The sequence below is a fragment of the Pantherophis guttatus genome, chromosome 1 (assembly GCF_059756535.1).
Source record: "Pantherophis guttatus breed Tessera chromosome 1, ASM5975653v1, whole genome shotgun sequence".
NCBI classification, from domain to species: domain Eukaryota; kingdom Metazoa; phylum Chordata; class Lepidosauria; order Squamata; family Colubridae; genus Pantherophis; species Pantherophis guttatus.
In genome coordinates, this window is record NC_142063.1 from 258,487,788 (window position 1) to 258,509,379 (window position 21,592).

Here is a 21,592-nt window from a genome sequence, read left to right on the forward strand (position 1 = left end):
AAACATATTAAATTACCTTTGTAATCATAAATGTATACAAGGATTGGCTGGTTTTGACCAAAGGCACAAAATGCCACCATATGTTCAAGCGGATGGAAAGCAACATCACGAAGGGGGGAAGTGAAAGAAAGATCAGAATACATAGCTACCTGATCACCTGCAAAAGGGGGGGAAAAAAACCTATGTGAGCGAATACTTTATTCACAAATGTTAGATTTTTTTTTACAGTACAAGAAGTTTGGGGGTACCCAGGCCAACTAAATCTGAAAATTAAAGGATGCTTTCAAGTTAAGAATTATAAACAAATATCCTGCGGGGCAGGTATAATTTATCATTATCACTTTGGGATATAATACATAATGAATAAATATTTGTGAATAATAATTGAATTATTAATGAATAAATTATTATGGTTCATCGCACTGGGTTTGGTATTTTTGTCTGCCTATTGAATAGGTGCCTAGTTCTGGAGATCCCACTATTTTGATGTAAAGATGTATATCTTTATATACCATATTTTTCAGAGTATAAGATGCATCTACCTTTTTTGGTGGGGAAAAGAAAAGAAGAAAAAGAAATCTGCCTCTGCCTCTGAGCAACTTTGCCTTGTTGCAGCAAACAGCAAACAGCCTGCTTTACTTTCATTTTTGTTTTCAGCATAGCTTGATTAGCACAAGGGAAAAAAAATATATGCTCCAGCAATTTTCTTCCTTGCAGCAAGCAGCAGAGCCCTGCCCAAAACAGTTGAGAGTCGGGAGGCCGATCCAATCAACTTGTGCTAATTAGGCTGTGCTGAAGGTGAAAGGAGCTGTTTTTTCTTGCTGTTTGCTTGCAAGGAGATAACTGCTTTGAAGCAGAGGCCAAAGGGTGGGGGCCAGTGGGTGGGCGAGGCTACATTCGGTGTATAAGACACACCTAAATTTTCATTCCCTTTTAGGGGGGAAAAAGGTGCGTCTTATACTCCGAAAAATATGGTAATTTGATATTATATTGATGTCTATCTATTTAAAATATAGATAAAAAGCAATTGGGAAGCATCACTTAACGTATACAAACTCCCAAGAAAAAGGTTTTGAAGCTTTTAATTTTCAACCAGAGTTATTTAGAAGGTCCTTTAAAAACATGTTACCTGTAAACAAACATTTTATGTTTCTAACTTTTCAAAATAAAGTATGAAGGTACCTGTTTCTAAATTCCAAACGTATGCTACACCATCTTCACTCCCAGATAAGAGGAATGTTCCACATGGTGTTAAGGTGCTATGAATTTTTTCTCGATAGTTTGTAGCACCAATATATTTCTTAGTAGCTAAGCTAAAGAATAGAGAGAGAAAACATGAATATAGCTACTCTTTTAATTATTGCATGCCACTTCTGATTTCTGGAATGACCTACCCGTATGTTCACGTAGTCCTCAACTTACAACGATTCATTTAGCAACTATTTGATGTTACAAAAGGACAGAAAAAAGTAATGGAATGATTGATTATGAGTCCTTGCAGAATCGGGAGGACATTAAAAGCAGGGGGGGGGGAAAGAAGAATTGATTTCAAGGCTTGATTGGCAGAATATCCAGCAATTCTACTCTCTCTACTGCACTCCTAACTGTTATGGGGAAATTGCAAGATCTATTCTTCTGTTATTTTAAAATAATAAAATATCTGTATAATACCAGATGGTTTAGTGCTCTGGTTTCAAAATCATCTCAGTAATGTTGACTACAGAGATGTGTCTAATTGGATCTGGAAAGATATGCCTACCAGAACTTTTAAACTCTACATATAGACCTGGATAAAAGATCCAAGAACACTGGAGTTGTCTAATAAATTATTAAATGAGTGAGAAAATCTATTCACTATAGACCATGAAGTGCTATTAATTCTAACAGAACTTCTTTAAATTTCTTCAGATGTGAACTCGAGATGTTTTGTAAAGATGGGTTCCATATGCCACAAATTCTGGGTCTTTTATTATCTTATAGCTAGCCTCCCCCCCCCCCAAATAAATTATTCTTCCTCAGAAGTGCTTTGCTATTATCTTTGTTTTCATTTATTCTGTATCTGAAAAAGCAATCAAAATCTTTAGTTACTTTCATCAACTGCCACATGGAGCTTTGTGGTTGCATAATTCTTAATAGTACTTTATGTGCAAAATATTTCATTTTACATTCTCCTTAAATTTTGATCTTGATTATCTGGGGGGGGGGTTTGGGGTTTTTTGGGGGGGGATCTTGCTTTCCAAGACATCTAGAGCAATTACAAATAGTAAAGGGGGCATTGGTGCCTTATGGCTGAATATGCCAAAAATGCAATGTTAACATTTTAGAGGAAAAATCAGCAGTAATGTATTTCTTATTTCAAGTTTAAATGTGAAAAATCTGCCTTTACATTGCTTGAAGCAGCTGTTGGCAATAAATAAAGAATTTTCTTTGGAAAACCTGTCTCTCATATTGTTGTACTTATCTAATCCAATGTTCCTATGATTCCATGTTCCTGTTTTTCTAATTTTGAATTCCAATCACTCATTATTAGTACTACAGATATCTTTAATGTTGTATTTAGAACCTCTTACAATTCAACTCACTTTATAAATTTGTAAAAACTCATCGCATCTTATTATTTGGCATCCAAATTTGTCCAAACATTTAGTCAGCTCTATGTATCTTTCTTGAAAATATGGAATTAATTTGCCATTCCCTCTTCCAGATTGTAATTTGATGTTCCTTCTCCTATGTAGGTTGGCTTTCTTCAGTTGTATTAAGCCCCATTACTATCCTTAGCACTCTCTCACCCTCCTCTTTCACTGGTAGGGATGGTACCTTTCAGTTCACATCCTTGCTAGCATCACGCTCAAATTCAATGAAGCTACTGAACTGTCTCATTATGTCACAAGTGGGGGTGGGAAGGGAAGGACAATTTAGAATGGCTCATTTAATTGGATACTTTATGCCTTCAAGAGCGTTAAGACCAAGATATGTTAAGATATCTAGAAGAAATGAGATGCCAATTTTTAGAAATGCCTGAAACTGTCCTGTAGCATTGTTTAAATAGTATAAAACAGAAAACTTTGAAATACTTACATTCGAAGATCCATAATTCTTACAGTACTATCCTTGGTGTGGATAAGTAAACGCCTTCCATTTGGATGTACCTCCAAATAATTTATTGCTGTTCCTTTAATGTCACCATCATTTATTTCCTGCCAAAACAACCCCAATACAAAACACAGAACTATTGAGAGCATGTTTACAATATAATAACAATACAAATAAAAACAACAATATCTGCCTATCCCAAGTCCTTGGGAAGGACTCGGTAGGTGGATAAAAATGTCTAATAAAGTCTAAACACTGATGGTGTTATTTGAGTATTGAAACATCTGCAATAAAATAACCAAGCTCAGAGATCACCAAGGGCCTCGTAGTTCAACCTTGAGTTACAAATATTTTCTTCTATTGATATAAGTCTGAACATGTGGCTGACTGTACAACCCACCATAATATAATAATATATGTTGCCCAATTCTCAGTAACTCTATAGAATAGTGATATTATATATATATAAAAGACAACAGAGGATCAATCTTCTTAGGTTAGAGCAAGTGGCCAAGGAATCCATTGTCTTATCCGAAGCATTTGAAACATCCATAAGCAAGAGATGAATGAAAAAATTCTCTCCTGCTACTGTTTGAGAGATTTGCATTTAAAGTTACACAACTTCTGATCCAGTGTGATTACAATTAGGCATTAATAACCTTTACCTCTCATTATCTCCTATTAATTGTTAAACTGTTGCTACTGAAGTTTTAAAAAATGCACCCTCATTCCTATTTTAGTATCTGTAAACTGCCTAGAATTCATAAGCTTAGAGGTAATAGATATCACTGGATAAATTAGACCCTGGGACAATTATTGATTGATAGCACTTAAAGGCAATTAATAAATGGTCATTACTATCTTGCAGTGAATACCACACACATACTTTGTGCAAAGAAATACACACATTGCTTGTAATTTCAGACCAGTCAAGTTACCAACATGGTTATTGTCTAATGAGGAGAGGAAAGGAGATCTGTGTAAATTGTTTTGAATTGCTGGATGGAATACAGCTTGTGTTGTAATAAATATTTCAAACACCTTAGCAAAATGAATGAAAGTCAAAATGAATGCAGTTAAGTACTTAAGTATCAGTGATTACAAATGGATTTAAGGTTCTATCACTATCACTGTCACTGTCATATTGTTCTTCTGTAAATAGGCAGTGTTATAATATGGGAGCTAGTTTTGTCTAATGGCTAAGATGTTGGGGTATGAGCAAGAAAACCTGACTTGTAATCCAGCTGTAGACACAGAAGCTGGCCAGATAACTGAGCCAGTCACTTTCTCCCAGCTCTAGGAAGACCATGGCAAAGCATTTCTGAAAACTTTGCCAAGAAAATGACATATTGTCCATGTAGTATCAGGAATAATTATTATTATCATCATCATCATATGTACATTTTATGTACTCCGAGAGCATATGCACCAAGACACATTCCTTGTGTGTCCAATCACACTTGGCCAATAAAGAATTCTATTCTATTCTATTCTATTCTATTCTATTCTATTCTATTCTATTCTATTCTATCCTATTCTATTCTATTCTATTCTATTCTATTCTTATTCTATTCTATTCTATTCTAGCCGGGGCAGAAAATTAAGCAGCAAGTAACTACTGTTACCTAAACTGATTGTTTCTATTTTTACTGTAGTTTTCTAAAATAATTCAAGTTTTTTTTTAAAAAAAGAAAGAATTTGTTATTCCCAAATCATCATGCTTTACTCCCTTTTTATTAGTGCTCAAATGCAAATTCAATTATCAACTGAATACTAATAACATTAAGAAAGCATGGAGCAGAGATTATTGGACATGTATATGAGATAAAAATATGTACAGTAAAAGCTTCTAGAAGATTTGTATGTATCAGAGTATTAATGATATTAACTTATTCAGAAATATTTTATTAAATATCATACAGCAACTAATACTAACAAAAGCAAATCATGTTGAATATAGTCAGAAATCTAATTGTGAAACTTTAAAATATACATTCCACAACCTTATCAAATATGCACAAGATTTTAAAACTTGCTGATTTTTTCTGTATACCTTATCAATGCCCCAGTGCTGAATTGGTGACTGAGAATTTTCTTTAACAAAAGTATTCCAGATAATTATTAACCCCGTGCCATCTCCAGAAAACATGTGAAATCCTAGAAAACAATAGTTTGTTTGCTTAATATAATAAAAGAATTCTGACATTCAAATTATTCATATACAGTAATTATACTGCATAATAGTTTATGCAAAGTGTATCTAGTAAAGTATCTTTCATCATCACCTACTTTTCCATTTTGCTAATTTGTTTCAGAAACTATGGCCCCCAAACTGTATTTAAATGTTACACAACCGCACCCTAAAATAGAATTATTACCAATAGCAGGGAAGGCATTATTCTTTTGTCAATGAAGCTTCAGGTTACATGAAAACATTTTATCTGCTGAAAATCACAATGCCAGCTCCCATTCAACTTATAATACATTTATTAAATATATTTAAAAGTCTTAAGATCTTTTTCCCACATACAGTACTACCAAATATGTGGGTTTTCTCTTATCAGATCTCATGCATAACTTGTGTTGTGCACTAATTCTTCAACTTAGATACTCTATCCTATTACCCCAACATCTCATCCCAAAAAATCTGTTGTCCAGCTACATGATTTTTTTCTTTGATGGGAGGGGGTACACAATTTAACCCTGTAAATTCAGCAGGTTTTTGCAAATGAAATAAACACCTAGTGGATTCAAGGTGGATATTATAATCTTTCCTCTATGTTTGATCATATTTCATTAGATTTTCATATAAAAATTCTTTTTATTATATTAGTTTTTTTCCCCCACTAGAAGTCCCCAGGTATTTCTGAATTCAGAATCCCCAGGTATTTCTGAATTACTGACTCTCAGCCTCCTTAAAAGAATAGCAATAATATGTAATAAAATCCAGAGTAATTACAAAGAGATAGGTACTTTATGCAGCATTTTTAGCGTCAAACGTCTGCAACTTACCTTCAGCATTAAAACACAAAGTATTGATAAAACTTTTGTGACCATCAAATTCTTGTAAAAGCTGCCCATGAATTTCCTTTACTTTTGCATTCCAGACTCTAATCACAGAATCGTAACATCCAGTTACAACAAGGTACTCAGCTACTGGGTGGGATTTTGCAGTGTAGACAAATGAAGGATGTGGGAAAACTTTGGTGGCTGATGTAGCCTGGGCTTCAATTTTCCACATTCTAAACAGAAACAACATTTAGAAAGTTGGTCTCTTTTTTACTAGATAATTCAATAAACCAGTGGTTCCCAACCTTTTCTTCACCACAGACCCCCTTTAAATACCTTTTGTGGCCATGAACGATGGCCAAAGACCCCCAAGACTTAATTCAAGATTTAAATCATAACATTTCTTCAAGTCTTTGTGGCCTCGTGACATCATGCCCCCCCCGGGGGTTCATGGACCACAGGTTGAGAACCACTGCAATACACCATTTCAGTACCAAACTGTGTATTAATATATTTTAAAAAATGAACTGTAAAAATTTTGAGTCTACTTACAAATATATGACCTGGATAACTTCTGGGTAACAAAAAAGAGTTTACTCATTAGCCAAATCTCTATAATGACTCATCCTTCAATTAATTATTCTATAAAATCAAAAACCACCTGATTCCTCTCAATGTTTTTGACTTAAAAGTTAAATAATTTAATCACATCAGCTTGTTTAGTACAAACTAATGTTTTGAAGCAACAGATTATTTGCATTATTTTTTAAAAGAAACTGGTTCTGTGGGGAAAAAATACCAAATGGAATAATGGAATGTACCTTTTATTAATGGGGCCAGAGATATAAAGCAAGAGATTGAATACGAAATATAAAAAACAAATAAAACCTACAAGGAATAGCTATTTATTTATTATTTAGTTTGTTCAATCTCTATAACTCCCCAGCTCTAAGATTATATGTGGACACATAACTGTGTAAGAGATGCGGGGGTGGGGGTGGGGGGGAACAACAAAAGCAAGAATCCTGGTCTTTAATGTAAGTTTGTTCTGGGTTCAGCAGCAAAGGGTGGCATTGAAATTTCTATATCTATTCTTTTGACAAAGTGTGCTTTGAGTTCTGTTCAAAGCAGGGCTTTATAAAATCTGTTGAAAAAGAATTTACATTTGAAACATTCTGCATATTATGATTATTCATTTACTTGGTATGAATGTAACTGTTTGTCCTCGTCTTGTCTCTTTGGGAGAGTGCCTTTTGCAAGCATGTACAGTATATTTACAGAATGTATCTGCCCTCAGTGTGGAAGGGATTTGGCCTTTTTAGTCACACTAGATGCTGTTTTAGGACCTCTTTCCAGAGCATGATACCATAGCCTCTTGAGACTGAAGGATGCCAATGAGACAGTATTATTTATAAGAGGATGGATACATGTAATCATACTCAGGTCTGAAGCAGAGGTGGGATTCAGCCGGTCCTGTCCGGTTTGGGCGAACTGCAACTGCGGGAGGCTCCACCCACCTGCCCAGACATAATGTGCGAGCACTGCTCATGCACGGAAGGCTGTGTGCATGCGCAGAAGAGGCACGCTCACATTTGCGAACCAATAGGGAAGGTAAGTGAATCCCACCTCTGATCTGAAGCACATACTATTTACTGGGGACTGGCTTCACTAGACTTGGCAACCCATGATTGATAAGCTGGTATTTTGTTGTTGTTTTAAAAAAAAAATTCCCCATCTCCTCTTCTGATGGGTATATGATTATCTTAAATTTGGGGCAATTTTCATTTCAGGTATACTGCATACCTCAATTTTAACAGGAGAAAGTTGGTTATACTGACCTTGCAGTGCCATCTGAGGAAGCAGTAAGAAGATGCCGATTATCCTTTGACCAACAAAGATCATACACAATGTTCAGATGTCCATAGAACTCCCTTAGGTAGCACCCTGAAGGAATCTCATACACTAATACAGAGCACAATAGAATCTTTTAAGGATCTAAAAATACACACCATTAAAGCAAATACATGAAGCAATTAAACAACATTTGAATTTGAAGAGGATTCTTTACATAAAGCATTATGATTGTTAGATAGCATGGTCACGAAGACTTTATTTTTGTCAATATTAAACCAATAATCAGAAGTTAGAGTGGCTAACACGTTTCTTACTTTTAGGAAGGCAGGAAAAATTATTCTTTTTCATCATATATTTGAGGGTTAAAATATTTTGCGGGTGATTTCTGTGTAGTTTAATGTGATGTTATGATTCTTAATGCCAAATACTGAGCTACTTTAATTGACATTGATTTATTATGTTTTAAAACATGAAAGCCATGCATACTCTGCATAGGATGGGGTATAAATGTTATAATAATTATATGGATAAAAGGAAATAAAATTGATATTTGTAATAATAATCACAACAAAGTAATCTATTTTCCTAAAGAAATTCCAGAGTTTCTGTGTTCATTCAGCTCTACTGGCACCTAAGTTTAAGTAAACACTCAGGTATCTGTTTACTACCATCTAGTGGCTGGAAAGTGAAATAGCGAGTATTTAAAGTACAGTTTTCAATACACAACATCATAAAACCAATCTAGATGAATAAAAAAAAACCAGTATTTCACTTTTCTGTTGTTTATAGCTATATACTGCTTATTGTTCACCATTTATTTCCTTTCTATACAGCATCCATGCTTTCTTTTATATTACTTTCCATATTTAAATCATCTCACAATCCGTGGCAGGTGAGGTTCACACAACATGCAAATTCACAATGCAGGTAGTTTAAATTGTGGTACCAAATCCAACCATCGTTGTGACTCTTTGTTTAAAGTTTACCAGGATGTATCAATTTAACCAACTGTGACTTACACACATACAAAAAAGCCATAATTAAGAAAACCATGGCTTATTGAAAAAACGCATAATTAGTTGTGAGTATTTTCATTTGAATATAGCATTATGTTTCTGGAAGGGATGAGGACTTACTAATTTACTAACATCTTGCTACTTTAACTTCATTGCAGTCATTAACTAGCACAAGAAAAACTATTATTCAAATATCCAATAAATAAAACTAAACTGACGATGTCAGGATAGTTAAGAAAAATACATACAGACAAAAAAAAAAAAAAAAAAATAGAATATCACTTGCCATATTCTCACTATTCCAGATTCCATTTGTAGTGAAGCTTTGGAGATCCAGTGAGGAACTTGGAAAATTGCTCTTGAAAATTTAGACTGAACAAGTTCCAATGGTATAAGATTGGGGAACTTATAACAAATTTGAGCCATTAGGTTAATTATAAATCTATTAATCTGATGTTCTAAATAATTTAATTTATTTAAATTATTGAACTTCATTCAGAAGTTACATGAGACTAATTTTGATAGATTGTAATATTAAGATTACGTGATTTTGAATTACAAATAGTGAATACTGAAACATAGGGCATGTTTAGGACATAGGGGAAAGGAAAGTGGAAGGATTTACATATCACTTGAATTACTCTGAGAGAACACCACTAAAATAAAAAATAAAATAAATCTGTCATGCGAGGAGAAAAGGTTAAAAAGTACCCTTTAGCATTTGGTTATACTTTAAATTTGAATAATCAATCCACTTTCAAGGATTAAAAGAAGAAAAATTTCTTCCCCTCCAAACAGTTCACCATATACATAGATGGTGAGTTAAAATAAAAATAGGTCTTGAAATTCTCACTTACAAATAACGGGATAACCATCTCTTCCTGCGCAACCTGCTGCTAATGTCCGTCCATCTTCAGAGAAACGAATACAGAAACATCCCATATCTCCTGCTTTCAAGGAAAAAAGGTACTTGTTTGGCAATCGACACACCTGCGGATCCAAAGCGAACCGTTATTTGTAAGCTTGTTTAAATACAATATTATTTTCAGTGTGTGCATGTGTGTGTAAATTTTATATATATTATATATATGTACTTTTTACACACACACTCGCAAAAACCTGAGAAGACACACACAACATATATATATATATATGTGTGTGTGTGTGTGTGTGTGTGTATGTATATATATGTATGTATGTATATGTATATGTATATGTGTATATATATATATATATATATATATATATATATATATATATATACACACACACACACACACACACACACACACACACACACATATATATATATATTACAAACTATTCTAAAATATGAGTTCCAGGTATATTTGTGAAGAAAGAAACAGACATTCTGCAAACTCCGGAACTGAAATACTTAAAATTTTATTCTACTAAGCTTTCATCAGCCATAGGAAGGGCCTATTACACGCGCAATGGCCAAATTGATTAATGGCATATAAAGGCAGAGATTTCTGTAATGGTAGTTTAATACTCTGATGATGTCAGCAGATGTTTCTTTCTATACATATACATATACATATACATATACATATACATATACATATACATATACATATACATACACACACACATATATGAAAAATTTCATAGCTTCATATAACAAATTGGTTATGACATAGACTTCTGAGGAACAGAGGTATACCATTGTGATTTTTATGCCTAAACTAGGGTCATATAAGGGGAAGATGAAAAAGTGAATGAAAAACTGCAGGCAGTGAAATTAGATATATTTAAAAAATCAAGAACATATCTCACATTTGGCACTTAATCTCTAAAGCAGTGCTTCTCTCCCGCTTCCCTCCGTGCTAATGCGTGTTTCTTATGAGGAACCAAATTATGTATCAAATTATGAGGAACCAAATTATTTTATACAAGACATTTATATTTCAAAGAAAAGGCAATTGGGTCATCTCAACTTAGAATATGTTTTTGAATGGGATCCAATCTCATTTATTTTTACTTATACTGCTTTTCTCTATATATGTTACTTCCTGCAAATTGCACCCATATCTGAAGAACATTAGAGTTTGGGAAACAATAGGTTGTTTTGTTTTTTTCCAGAAAAACGGTCAGCCATTTATCAGCACACCAACTTTGGCCCTGAAGAAATGCATTTTTAAATTTGGGATCACTGACACTTCCGTATGACTCTTGCAATAATTACATTTTACAATAGCACTTCATCATTTGTTTTCTCTATACCAAAAGGAGGAAAAAGTACATAGGCTTAAAGCTTTCCCTTCATTTTCCAAGCAGAATTCTAGGGATGAAACAGCACTTCAGCAGGCTCAAAGAAACAAAAAGATTAAGACTACTCAAACTATCACTAGTGTTTTAAGTAGCAGTCTATTTTCTTAAATTTACTAGATTAACTTTCTCTACTATTCATATTTTAATAATAATACAGGTGTTGTATTTTTCTGCAAAATATCTGCAATTCACCTAATCATAAACAGCACTATTTCTCAAATAAAAGCTGGAAAAGAAACCTCAAGCCTACTTCTCTCAAGTTCACTAAAGTAAGACTTTAATAATAGTTTGTTTGTTTGTTTTAAGGCTAATATCAAAATGTGTAACAATTATCTGAAAATGTTTTTACCTGTCCAGGAAGTTTTGACCACTTAAATGGTTCTTCCTTTTTCACCTGAGTTCCAGAATTCAATATTGTTTTGGATATATCATTTTGTAGATCCAAGAATGATGTGCTGTGACATTCTTGCTGAATAGCCATCATGGATCGCAAAGAAGGGTTTACCTAGAAAAAATATATGAAAACAATTATAATATATGTTTTAATTTAAAACAATGCATGTAGTAATATAAAACAAAAAATATAAAATTTCTGTACATGAAAAGTATGAAGAAAATAAAATGAACCATTTAAAGCAAGGGAGTGCACATCAGAATATTCATATGAAAACCAACTTCATTTAAGTATATCAAACAGCAAATACATCCAGGGTTAACACATGCATATATGACTTGATTTCTCCATCCTTAAAATATCATACTAAGCATGTGATTATGTTCATTTGCAAATGCCTTTCATCAGATTACTATTCATTTCCCATCAGTGCTACAGATTTTATGACTGTTCATTAACACCTACATGATGTCACGAAGCCACTAACTGAACCAACTTATACTGCTAGCATGACATGTCAAAAACATAAATTCTGTAGCCAGCAAGCAGTTGTGTCAACACACATGTTCATGTATTAAGGTTGGATTCTGCTACTAATCCAACAGAAACTGTTTGTATGGAAGCATAAGGCATCTTTCTAAGCAGAAATAAAGAGTGTAAGTATGAATACCCAATGAGTCAAATCACTAAGGATCATCTCTTTGAATCTATAAGATAAAGAAGCTTTCTAAACCTATACCCTTCAAATCACTAGCTATATTCAGTTTATCAAAACAGGACAGCAATAAAATTACTGTTAATCAATTTCACTAAAGCAAAACCTGATGAATACATCTTAGCTTTAGCAGTCTTCTATAAAAAAAAGAAGAAAATGTCCTATATAGTCTACCATTTTTGCCAAAGTATAGCTACTTCACTATTCGGCAGCATATTCCTTAATTTATTTATAGCATAAAACAGAACTATATTAGATTACTGGAAGGGGATAATTAAAGATGAGACGTTTCAGAATTTAACACAAGCTGAAATATTTTTCTCTCGGCAGCTAATAATAAAAAGGCCAAGAAGAAGACATTATTTTGTCATGGTCACAAGATAGATTTTAAAGACATTCAAGTTAACATACGTGATCGGGAAGTTTAATGCCTTTTACAGTCACATACAATGTTGAAGGGTAATTGTTTCTGGGACACTTTGCCCACCAGTCATAAATTTCCACCATGTGAAGTTGTGACCTGGTCCTTGGAGGAGGAGAATACAACTGAAGACGTACTTTTCCACCAACATTCAAAACTCCATTTGCACCAACAAGCTGAAAATGACCAAATAATTAAGATGGAGAAAAAACACAGACATTACATTGAAGAATTTGATTGATGAAAGGACAAATAACAGCACTCTAAAACCATGAACAATTGTGGTGTTGCAGCTAAGATACTGGACTAACACTGGGGAGAGAGACCTAAAAACCACCCACCCTAAACAGTCTGTAGAGATGCTCAGTGATCCAGGTCATGGTTGTCCCAAAGGTACTTTTTCAGGAGGCAACTGGACTTTCTTGTTTTTACTTTGAAGATGTTTCACTTCTCATCCAAGAAGCTTCTTCAGCTCTGACTGGATGGTGGGGAATGGAAGGATTTATACTCCTTGCAGACAGCTGGTCATTTGCATTCTTTTTTGAATGCAACCCACCACGACAGTGGTGGGTTGCTACCGGTTCACCCCGGATCGTGCGAACTGGTAGATGAGATTTGCAACCCACTACTGAACCATGACCTGGATAACTGAGAATCTCCACAGACATTCAGGTATCAATGCTTAAAATTAGACATTAAGAACCAACTAGTTGATTCTGAACCAGATCTAATTGTTCCTACCAGAATCAATGGAATGCCAATGTCTCCTATCCTTTTGCTACAGCCTGATAAATGTATCCTGCCAGACTATGCCAAAGTTATTTCTACCATACAGTTCTTAAATTTTATTCAGAAGGGATATAAGGAGTCAAGCTCATACTATAATTTCTAGACTATAAAGTAAAGGTAAAGGTTCCCCTCGCACATATGTGCTAGTCGTTTCTGACTCTAGGGGGCGGTGCTCATCTGTTTCAAGGCCGAAGAGCCAGCACTGTCCCGAAGACGTCTCCGTGGTCATGTGGCCGGCATGACTGTACGCCAAAGGTGCACGGAATGCTATTACCTTCTCACCAAAGGTGATCCCTATTTTTCTACTTGCATTTTTTACGTGCTTTCGAACTGCTAGGTTGGCAGAAGCTTGGACAAGTAATGGGAGCTCACCCCGTTACACGGCACTAGGGATTCGAACTGCTGAACTGCCGACCTTTCGATCGACAAGCTCAGCATCTCAGCCACTGAGCCACCATGTCCAAACTATAGGTTTAGCTATAATAGCTGAGTCAAAAGAAAAACATTTTGCAAAAACTATCATCTAATGAAAATTTATTCTCTCTATTTCAGCAACTAAAAATGGCAGCTGTGAAAAGGCAACTAGGCCCAACTCCCAATGAATCTGGGCAGATCAAGAAGAAATTACAACAGCCATCAATAAAAAATGAAAGATGGTAAGCGCGACAGATGGATTAAGTGAGGGGGTCTCACTCTTTTTCACCCAGCACCTAGATGAAGAGTCACGTTTTTGATGCTCTTTTGATCAATTGGGGGCACAGTTGCCCTCCACAGCTGCAGTATGATCCCAGGGAAGGCTTGTTTGATTTAAAGAATGGAAGAGATGCACAACTACATGCACAACTCCACACACTCAAGTCAAAATCTATTACACAACACACAGAGATAAAATGATGAGTGCAAAAATATTGCTATCACATTAATTGGGGCTCACAGTGATGTCAAACAGCCAAGAGATAGTTGACAATGTTTTCTAATTAGTCTGTTTTGTCATTTGTGTTGCTGTCATCATTACTGACTCAGAAACAAGCTGGTTTTGTGTTTCGTTAAATGGTACCAGAATAAATTCAGGAAAGCAAGCATAAATAGCCACCACATATTTAATCAGAAATCCAAACAGAAATAATTGTGAAGAGCCTCCATCCAACTTTTCAATAATGGGGGTGGATGGATATATGATCTGCTATATTTTGCAAATCGAAATTTTTTTGAATGTAAACTAGTTGAAATATACCTTGACTAATTTTCTGACTATATACAAAGTCTACTCTTGGACTATACACAAAGCAGTTTTTGTGTTTATCTTTGCTCAGACTTGTTTAATGCTTTAGTACAATGTTTCCATTAAAATAAAAATTAAAAACCTTTAGAAATGCCCAACAGATTTTCCGAAAGCCGCTTTCCTGAGCTTGAATATCAAAGTTGGCCTTTGCATCATTCATGCTCAAAAAATCAAGGATCTAGAAGTAGAAAACACATTTTATTCAGTTTACATTTCTGTAATTACAGTCATAGAAAATATCAGTTAATTTTGCTGGATTTTTCTTAAATCGTTTGTACATATTAGTTTCCTATGATAAAGACCTGTTGTGGCAAATACAGTAAACAACTGAGATATATATATACAGAACAGCAATCTAAAGCCTTGCTGTATTTGATGAATTTCAGATCTCACTCAGGATGCCATAAAAACAGTGGATGTGAGCTTCATCACAAGAAAATGCTTTTAAAGGTGTAGTATACAAACTAGACGTAGGTTGTTGTTATGGATCGAAGAAACTTCCCAGATGACTCTCCTTTACTTTTGCTTTGATTCTAAACTTGTCTCTTTCCCTAGCAACCAAGTATTCAGTTAAGCAGTAAAACAGATAATTGGGTTATTAGGAGACCTGAAAATAAAATATTGTACTCTCTGAAGTTGCAAAAATGGCCTACATGCATCTTTAAATTTCAGAAACTGTCCGACGAAAATGTTTTTATGCAATTAAGACTATCTGGTCTGCTTCCACCACTAAAAGTGCATTGTTCCTAAACAATCCAGTTTTGAAATTGTGCATTTTACCCGTAAGAGGAAAGATACAGAAAGTATTTGCCAGAAGGAACAAAAGATAAAATGATAAATGAGTCATTTCTTACCTCAAAAAACAGAATTACTTTGGGGCTCCCTTCAGCATCTTGGAGAAAATAGTTAAAACGTTCATTGAATATTATTTGCTCCTCCCATTCTGGTAGTGTTGATTTAAACTGTCTGAAATCGTAAGGCTGGGTCATAATAGGAAGAATATGCCCCACTTTCTCTTGTTCATAGAAGGATGAAACTTGTCGATTGCTATATAAAAACAATACATGTAACTGAGTTATGTCTTGTTTCTATTATAATTGTCTACGGAGTAAGTAACTTTAATTCAATAGAAAAAGTGTTCAACATCCAACTAACAACTGGCTTAAATGGCATGAGATTTGTTTGTCTTTGGGTTGTTCTTAGATTCTTCCTTTGGCTTGGTTCAGATACTGGGCTAAACCAAAAACAAACAAAAAACATTGAAGGTTAGCCTTATGAGCAAATCAGAATATAGTGAACTTTATTCAGATTATTCTAAGCAAAGTCCAAACCACAATGAAATACAAAAAAGTGAATTAATGTGAGTTTAGTGCAAGTCAAAGGTTACAGAACACCACAGATGGATAACCTTAAGAGGAAAAAAATTAGAAGCTTGAATATCTTCATTTTCTATCACTTAAAACCTATTCTTACAAATGGTTAAAATATTGTAGGCATACTGCAATGGAAAGTGCTTCATATGATATCTGTGGCAGGTTTTGTTTGCAGGCTAAAATTGTCAAGTTCAATGAAATCTGTTCTCTGTAGAGCACGGGTGTCAAACTTGCTGCGTCACGTTGCCATCACATGACATATCGCGATGTTTTTCCCCTTTACGGAGCTGGGGTGGGGGTGACCTGCGTGTGACGCATCCGCGCCAGTTTGACACCCCTGCTGTGGAGTGTGCATAAGGTAGTAGCAAATATTAGAGATTAGAGAATAAGTAATTTCTTTATTTTCCTCTTTCTAAATACTGCAGATTAGATATAATTTTGACTCCAGCCATGATACATTCTTGACCATATCATCAAAACTCTTAATATGATCTTTCTCAAATCCCAAGAGTATTATCCTGGAGAGAATCTGTGCATATTTTACAGGCTGTCTGTTTTGCCCCAGCTACGGACCCCAAAGAACGCAGCACCCACAAAGTCTGTACAAAACTTAATTTACTAAAATAACTCAGTCTTTTTCAAACAAAGGCTGTTAATAAACTTTCTTAACAGCCTACAAGAAAGCAAAGATAAAGTAATCACAATCTTACTATGGTTGGCAGAAAGCCCAGAAGCAATTTTGCAGAGAATCCAGACGCGAAGGAGAGTGAACTAAATTTGTTCCCTACAAATTGCTTCAGTCGGTGTTCCTCCTTAAATAGGCTAAGGGAGTGGCCAATTAGCCCCAAGCCTTACTCTTGAGGAGAGTGCCTCCTGAGGAGCCACTCCTGTCTTTTGGCAGCTCTGCGTGCCCGTGCATAGAGAAGAGGTTCCTCCTCTTCGTCCTCTTCACTTAAAGGAGCTTCTGAAGGCCCTGGCTGAGTCCCTGCCTCTGGCACCACATCTTCAGCCTCCTCATTGTCTGACTCGAGTGCCAGCTGCACAGGCTGCTGGCACAGCACCACACCAGCCTCCTCGTTGTCAGAATCAGCTACAATCTGCACAGGCCGCTGATGGGCCACAACACTGTCTTATTTGAAATGAACGTTCATTACATCTATAGTTATCTGACCACCCAACAAACTTACAAACAGTATTTGCATTACATTCAATTGGCAATGAGAATTATTTGAAATTACAAAAGAATGATAAATTTTTAAATGTCTCAATTTGCAATCCAAAATCCAAATACTGACTCCATCTAAAACTGCTTAAGCATAGGAACCTCAATTCTGTTCAGCAAATGAGAATTACTGTGGTGCAGAAATAATTAAGGAATATTAATTAATTAAAAAATGGGCCTGGTAGCTCAGCAGACTAAAAGCATTGTGATTAACACCAGCTGTCTGCAATTACTGTAAGTTCGGATCTCACCAGGCTCAAGGTTGACTCAGCCTTCCATCCTTTCTAAGGTAGGTTAAATGAGGACCCACTTTGTGGGGGCAATAAGCTGACTTTGTATAAATATACAAAAGTATGAAGGCTATTGCTTAACGCATTGTAAGCTGCCCTGAGTCTCCGGAGAAGGGCGGCATATAAATCAAATATATATATGTATATGTATATGTATATGTATATGTATATGTATATGTATATTTATATTTATATTTATATGTATATGTATGTATAAGCTAGAGTTTTATTTGACACATTTTCGTTTAAACACATTGAATGACCCTCATTTAATGGGTTATATACATCTATGTGGATCTAGAAAAACCAAAAATTTATCTGAGCTTTTCACGGACAAATTAATTAACATCAAGAATAAAAAAAAATCTACAGTAAGTCAGTAAAATCACCTATTCTCTTTCTTCACATATAAACCAGTTTTCTCATCAATCACATGAACCTTAACCATTGGATGGGATACCATAAAATCAGTTTTAAGTCGATCAGTTCGATGGATGTAAACCCCTAAAACAAGGTTATCATCAAAACCAGGTTTTGATTCCACTGAAAGATTCCCAGAAGTCATATGTAAGGTACTTTCTGTCATGTTTTCAGTATCTTCTTCTAGAGCTAGGAGAAAGAAAAAATAGGCTTTAGTAAAAATTGAGAACTACTGTTAAGTTTATTGCTGCAATTACCAGTAAACCTACAATTTAAAAATTTGTCTTAAATGAATTTTCAGTCAACTCATTTATTATGAGTCAGATCATGATTTCCATGCATAACAGCTGTCCTGAATGATTCAACAGCACAAACACTTTAACATGGAAAGTACTTCTGCCTGGAGCTGTCAGAAATCTTAGTGACTTCATAAAGATACCAGGAGAGGCAGGAATAAAACTGGCAGCCCCAACTAGAGATGGCTAGGTGCTTTTAGGTTTAAGTCTCTCAAGGCTTAAAATATTTCCCCCCAAAAGAGACTGAAAATTTGGGTGCGTCTTATACTCTGAATGTAGCTTTTTCAAAGCTTTTTTTCAGCCCTAACGAGGCGCTAGCCAAGTGAAGTGATCTCCCTTTGCTTTGCCTGTTTTTCTCATTGCTGCTTCCTCTCAGCTGTGCCTTAGAAGCTGTTTTTTTTATCCCCAAGCAGGGGATAAAAAACCAGCAAACTAATGTGCTGAAGCTAACCAGACTAAGGATGCTAGCCAGATGAATACCTGGTAGGCAGATTCCCCCCCCCCTATTTTCCTCCCCAAAAACTAAGCTGCATCTTATACTCCGGTGCATCTTATACTCTGAAAAATATGGTAATTTCATCTCTTAAAACCCTACAGTAATGTGTTAAGTAAAGTTCTTTGCCACCTATCTTACAATATGAGACAACTCTGGCCAGAATTTAATTTAATTTCCACTTTTATTTTTGCAAATAACTCAAGATGGCGAACATATCTAACACACTTTCCCCCTACTGTTTTCCTCAAAACAACCCTGTGAGGTGAGTAGGGCTGAGTGTGAGTCACTGGCTCAAGGTCATCTAGCTGGCTTTCATGATTAAGGCAGGACTTGAATTCAGAGTTTTTCATTTTCTACCTTGGCGCCTACACCACTAGACCAAACTGGCTTTATTATGTCTGATATGATTAAAACAGCCTTACCAGCACCATTTTTTACAAATACAACTTAAACTCAATAATGGGCATACATAACATCCTGGCCCAATGCCTGTGAAAATAAGAAGATCTTCTTAAATGCAAGCAGGATCCATCATCACCTCAATCTTGCTAATACAAAATCAGTGGATTACTGTTCTGATCTTTATGCCACAAAGATGGCAACATATACGCGCTATAGGCCTCTTAACTGAGAATTACTTCCATTAGAAAACATTTAAAACACTCCATTTCTAATCACACAAACCTTTTGGGGATTTTCTTTTTGCCTTTTTGCCTTTCGTTTCCTGCTCTATTAACAGATCACCTTCTTTAGATTTGGATACAAAAGGTTTTTCCAAAGATCTCTTTTTTCTGGTATTTTCTTCCTCTGGCTCATGTTGTAATTCAGACAAGAACATTACACTGAATGAAAGAAGTCATGGGATTAACAAGGATTTGAAATATACTCCCAGATTTAATGGTTTAAAAATTACATTTTGTAATGCAGGCAAACAACATACACATCCAAAGTGGCTTGAATTGATTTAACTGAGACACCTTGCCCACACAAAGTTTGTTCAGGAAAAGTTTATTAAAAATCTCGTCCTATCAAGCTGGATCTATGGTAGGATAAGCTCAGAATCATGGTGAAACACAAGCTGAGATATGGCATGGCTAAGAGTCTAGGAAACATGACAAGGAAGGTATGATTTTAATCTTCATTCCTATCGGTAGCCCTCAATTTGTGATCAGTTGCTTAGCAATCGTTCAAAATTACAACTGACTTCCCAAAAGGTACTTAAAACCGTAAAGTTCCAATTGCCGCCTCTCTCCCTAAAGTCGCATGACTGCATTTGAGGAGCTTGGCAACTGGCCTGCATTTATGGCAGTTTGCAGTGTCACATGGCTATGTGTCCACAATTTACGTTTTTGCTGAAAATTAATTCCAGTTTTCAGCAAAAACACTCCATCATGAACAATGACTGCCACATTCGCTTAATGACCATCACAAGAAAGGTTGAAAAAGCAGGTCTGTCATGTGGGTGACCCACCTTACAACTGTCATGACTTATGAGCGTAATGGGCAGACTCCCTATATCTCTTATCAAATCCGACTCCAACTACGTATTCTGTCATTTCCTCTTTACAAACCACGGTATAGTTTTGCAAGGAGACAAAACTGGTTCACTGAATGTCTCCCCCACCCCCCACCCCCCAATATGACAGAGCCATTATATTTTCTTCACAAAGCCATATGGAATTATTTCTCATGTCAACAATAATGCAACCCAACAGCTGTCACAAATCTTACATCCATACAAATGTATCACTTACTATTATACCTTGTTTGAGATTCAGAGGAAACCGGTATGTCTTTTTTCTTTTTCTTCTTTTTTCTCACTTCATTGTTCAATACTGTTTCATGGCTTTGAGCGCTGGGAACGAATTCAGACATCTGTTCTTTAAGTTTCTTTTTTATTTTTTTCTTAATTGCACTTGCTTCTTCCTCAGCCACTTGCTGTTCATAGGCTTGAATTAACTGTTCTTCTTCGTCATCTAATTCAGATCTGTCTCGTAGTCCACTCAAGGCAACTTTTATGTTGCTGTCACCTTTCCAATGAGCTGCATCTGCCTGCAATATGCTGTCTGTTTTTTTCTTTGTCAAAACTTGAATCTGTTTTTCAGAACTGTGTAACTTCGTTTCAGATGCCTTTTCTTCCTCATTAAGTTGTTTCTGTAGGGCTGCCTTTTTCTTCTTCTTAAGCCCAACTTGCTTGCTTTCCTCTCCGCTAACATCATTTGTTTTTTCTTCAATTGATGCTTTATCTCTCAACGTACGTTTTGGGATCCGTGGACTTCTTTCCTCAGGGTTATATGTGCTGTTGATAATGGGCTCGTTTTCGCTTCCTTTGGTCAGATGATTTTTTAATGTCTCCAGCTGTAATCAAAACGTTGGGAAGCCATTTATCGGTACACTAATATGCAATTATTATAAAAAATAAATACAATCTTTTATTAATATTTCACTTTTAGTGTTTGAAGGGGAACAATTAAGGTTTACTTGTACTACAACAGATGGAATTCATATAAACATGAAAAGATTATAGGTTTGAGCAAGATTTTAATGTAACTCTTATAAGAAAAATCCCCTCCAGTCTTCTTGAGCCCCTGCAAAATTGCTCTGTCAGCATGTCATGCTGAAAAACATAT

General features: G+C 35.4%; 1 protein-coding gene across 4 annotated transcripts in view; it reads right to left on the reverse strand.

Moving 5' to 3' along the window:
* The window catches only part of AHI1 (Abelson helper integration site 1), a 78,527-nt gene that overhangs the window by 52,934 nt on the left and 4,001 nt on the right, over positions 1-21,592 (reverse strand). For all 4 annotated transcript variants that reach the window (XM_087887207.1, XM_034418860.3, XM_060692245.2 and 1 more), the window contains exons 4-17: positions 20,725-21,320; positions 19,647-19,804; positions 18,140-18,359; positions 15,720-15,912; positions 14,948-15,043; positions 12,785-12,970; positions 11,614-11,769; positions 9,830-9,962; positions 7,941-8,064; positions 6,106-6,335; positions 5,147-5,250; positions 3,079-3,197; positions 1,183-1,313; positions 17-157 (exon numbers count right to left, since the gene is read on the reverse strand). In XM_087887207.1, the coding sequence (XP_087743333.1) occupies positions 17-157; positions 1,183-1,313; positions 3,079-3,197; positions 5,147-5,250; positions 6,106-6,335; positions 7,941-8,064; positions 9,830-9,962; positions 11,614-11,769; positions 12,785-12,970; positions 14,948-15,043; positions 15,720-15,912; positions 18,140-18,359; positions 19,647-19,804; positions 20,725-21,320 (2,587 nt within the window). The remainder of the gene's footprint in view (positions 1-16; positions 158-1,182; positions 1,314-3,078; positions 3,198-5,146; positions 5,251-6,105; positions 6,336-7,940; positions 8,065-9,829; positions 9,963-11,613; positions 11,770-12,784; positions 12,971-14,947; positions 15,044-15,719; positions 15,913-18,139; positions 18,360-19,646; positions 19,805-20,724; positions 21,321-21,592) is intronic.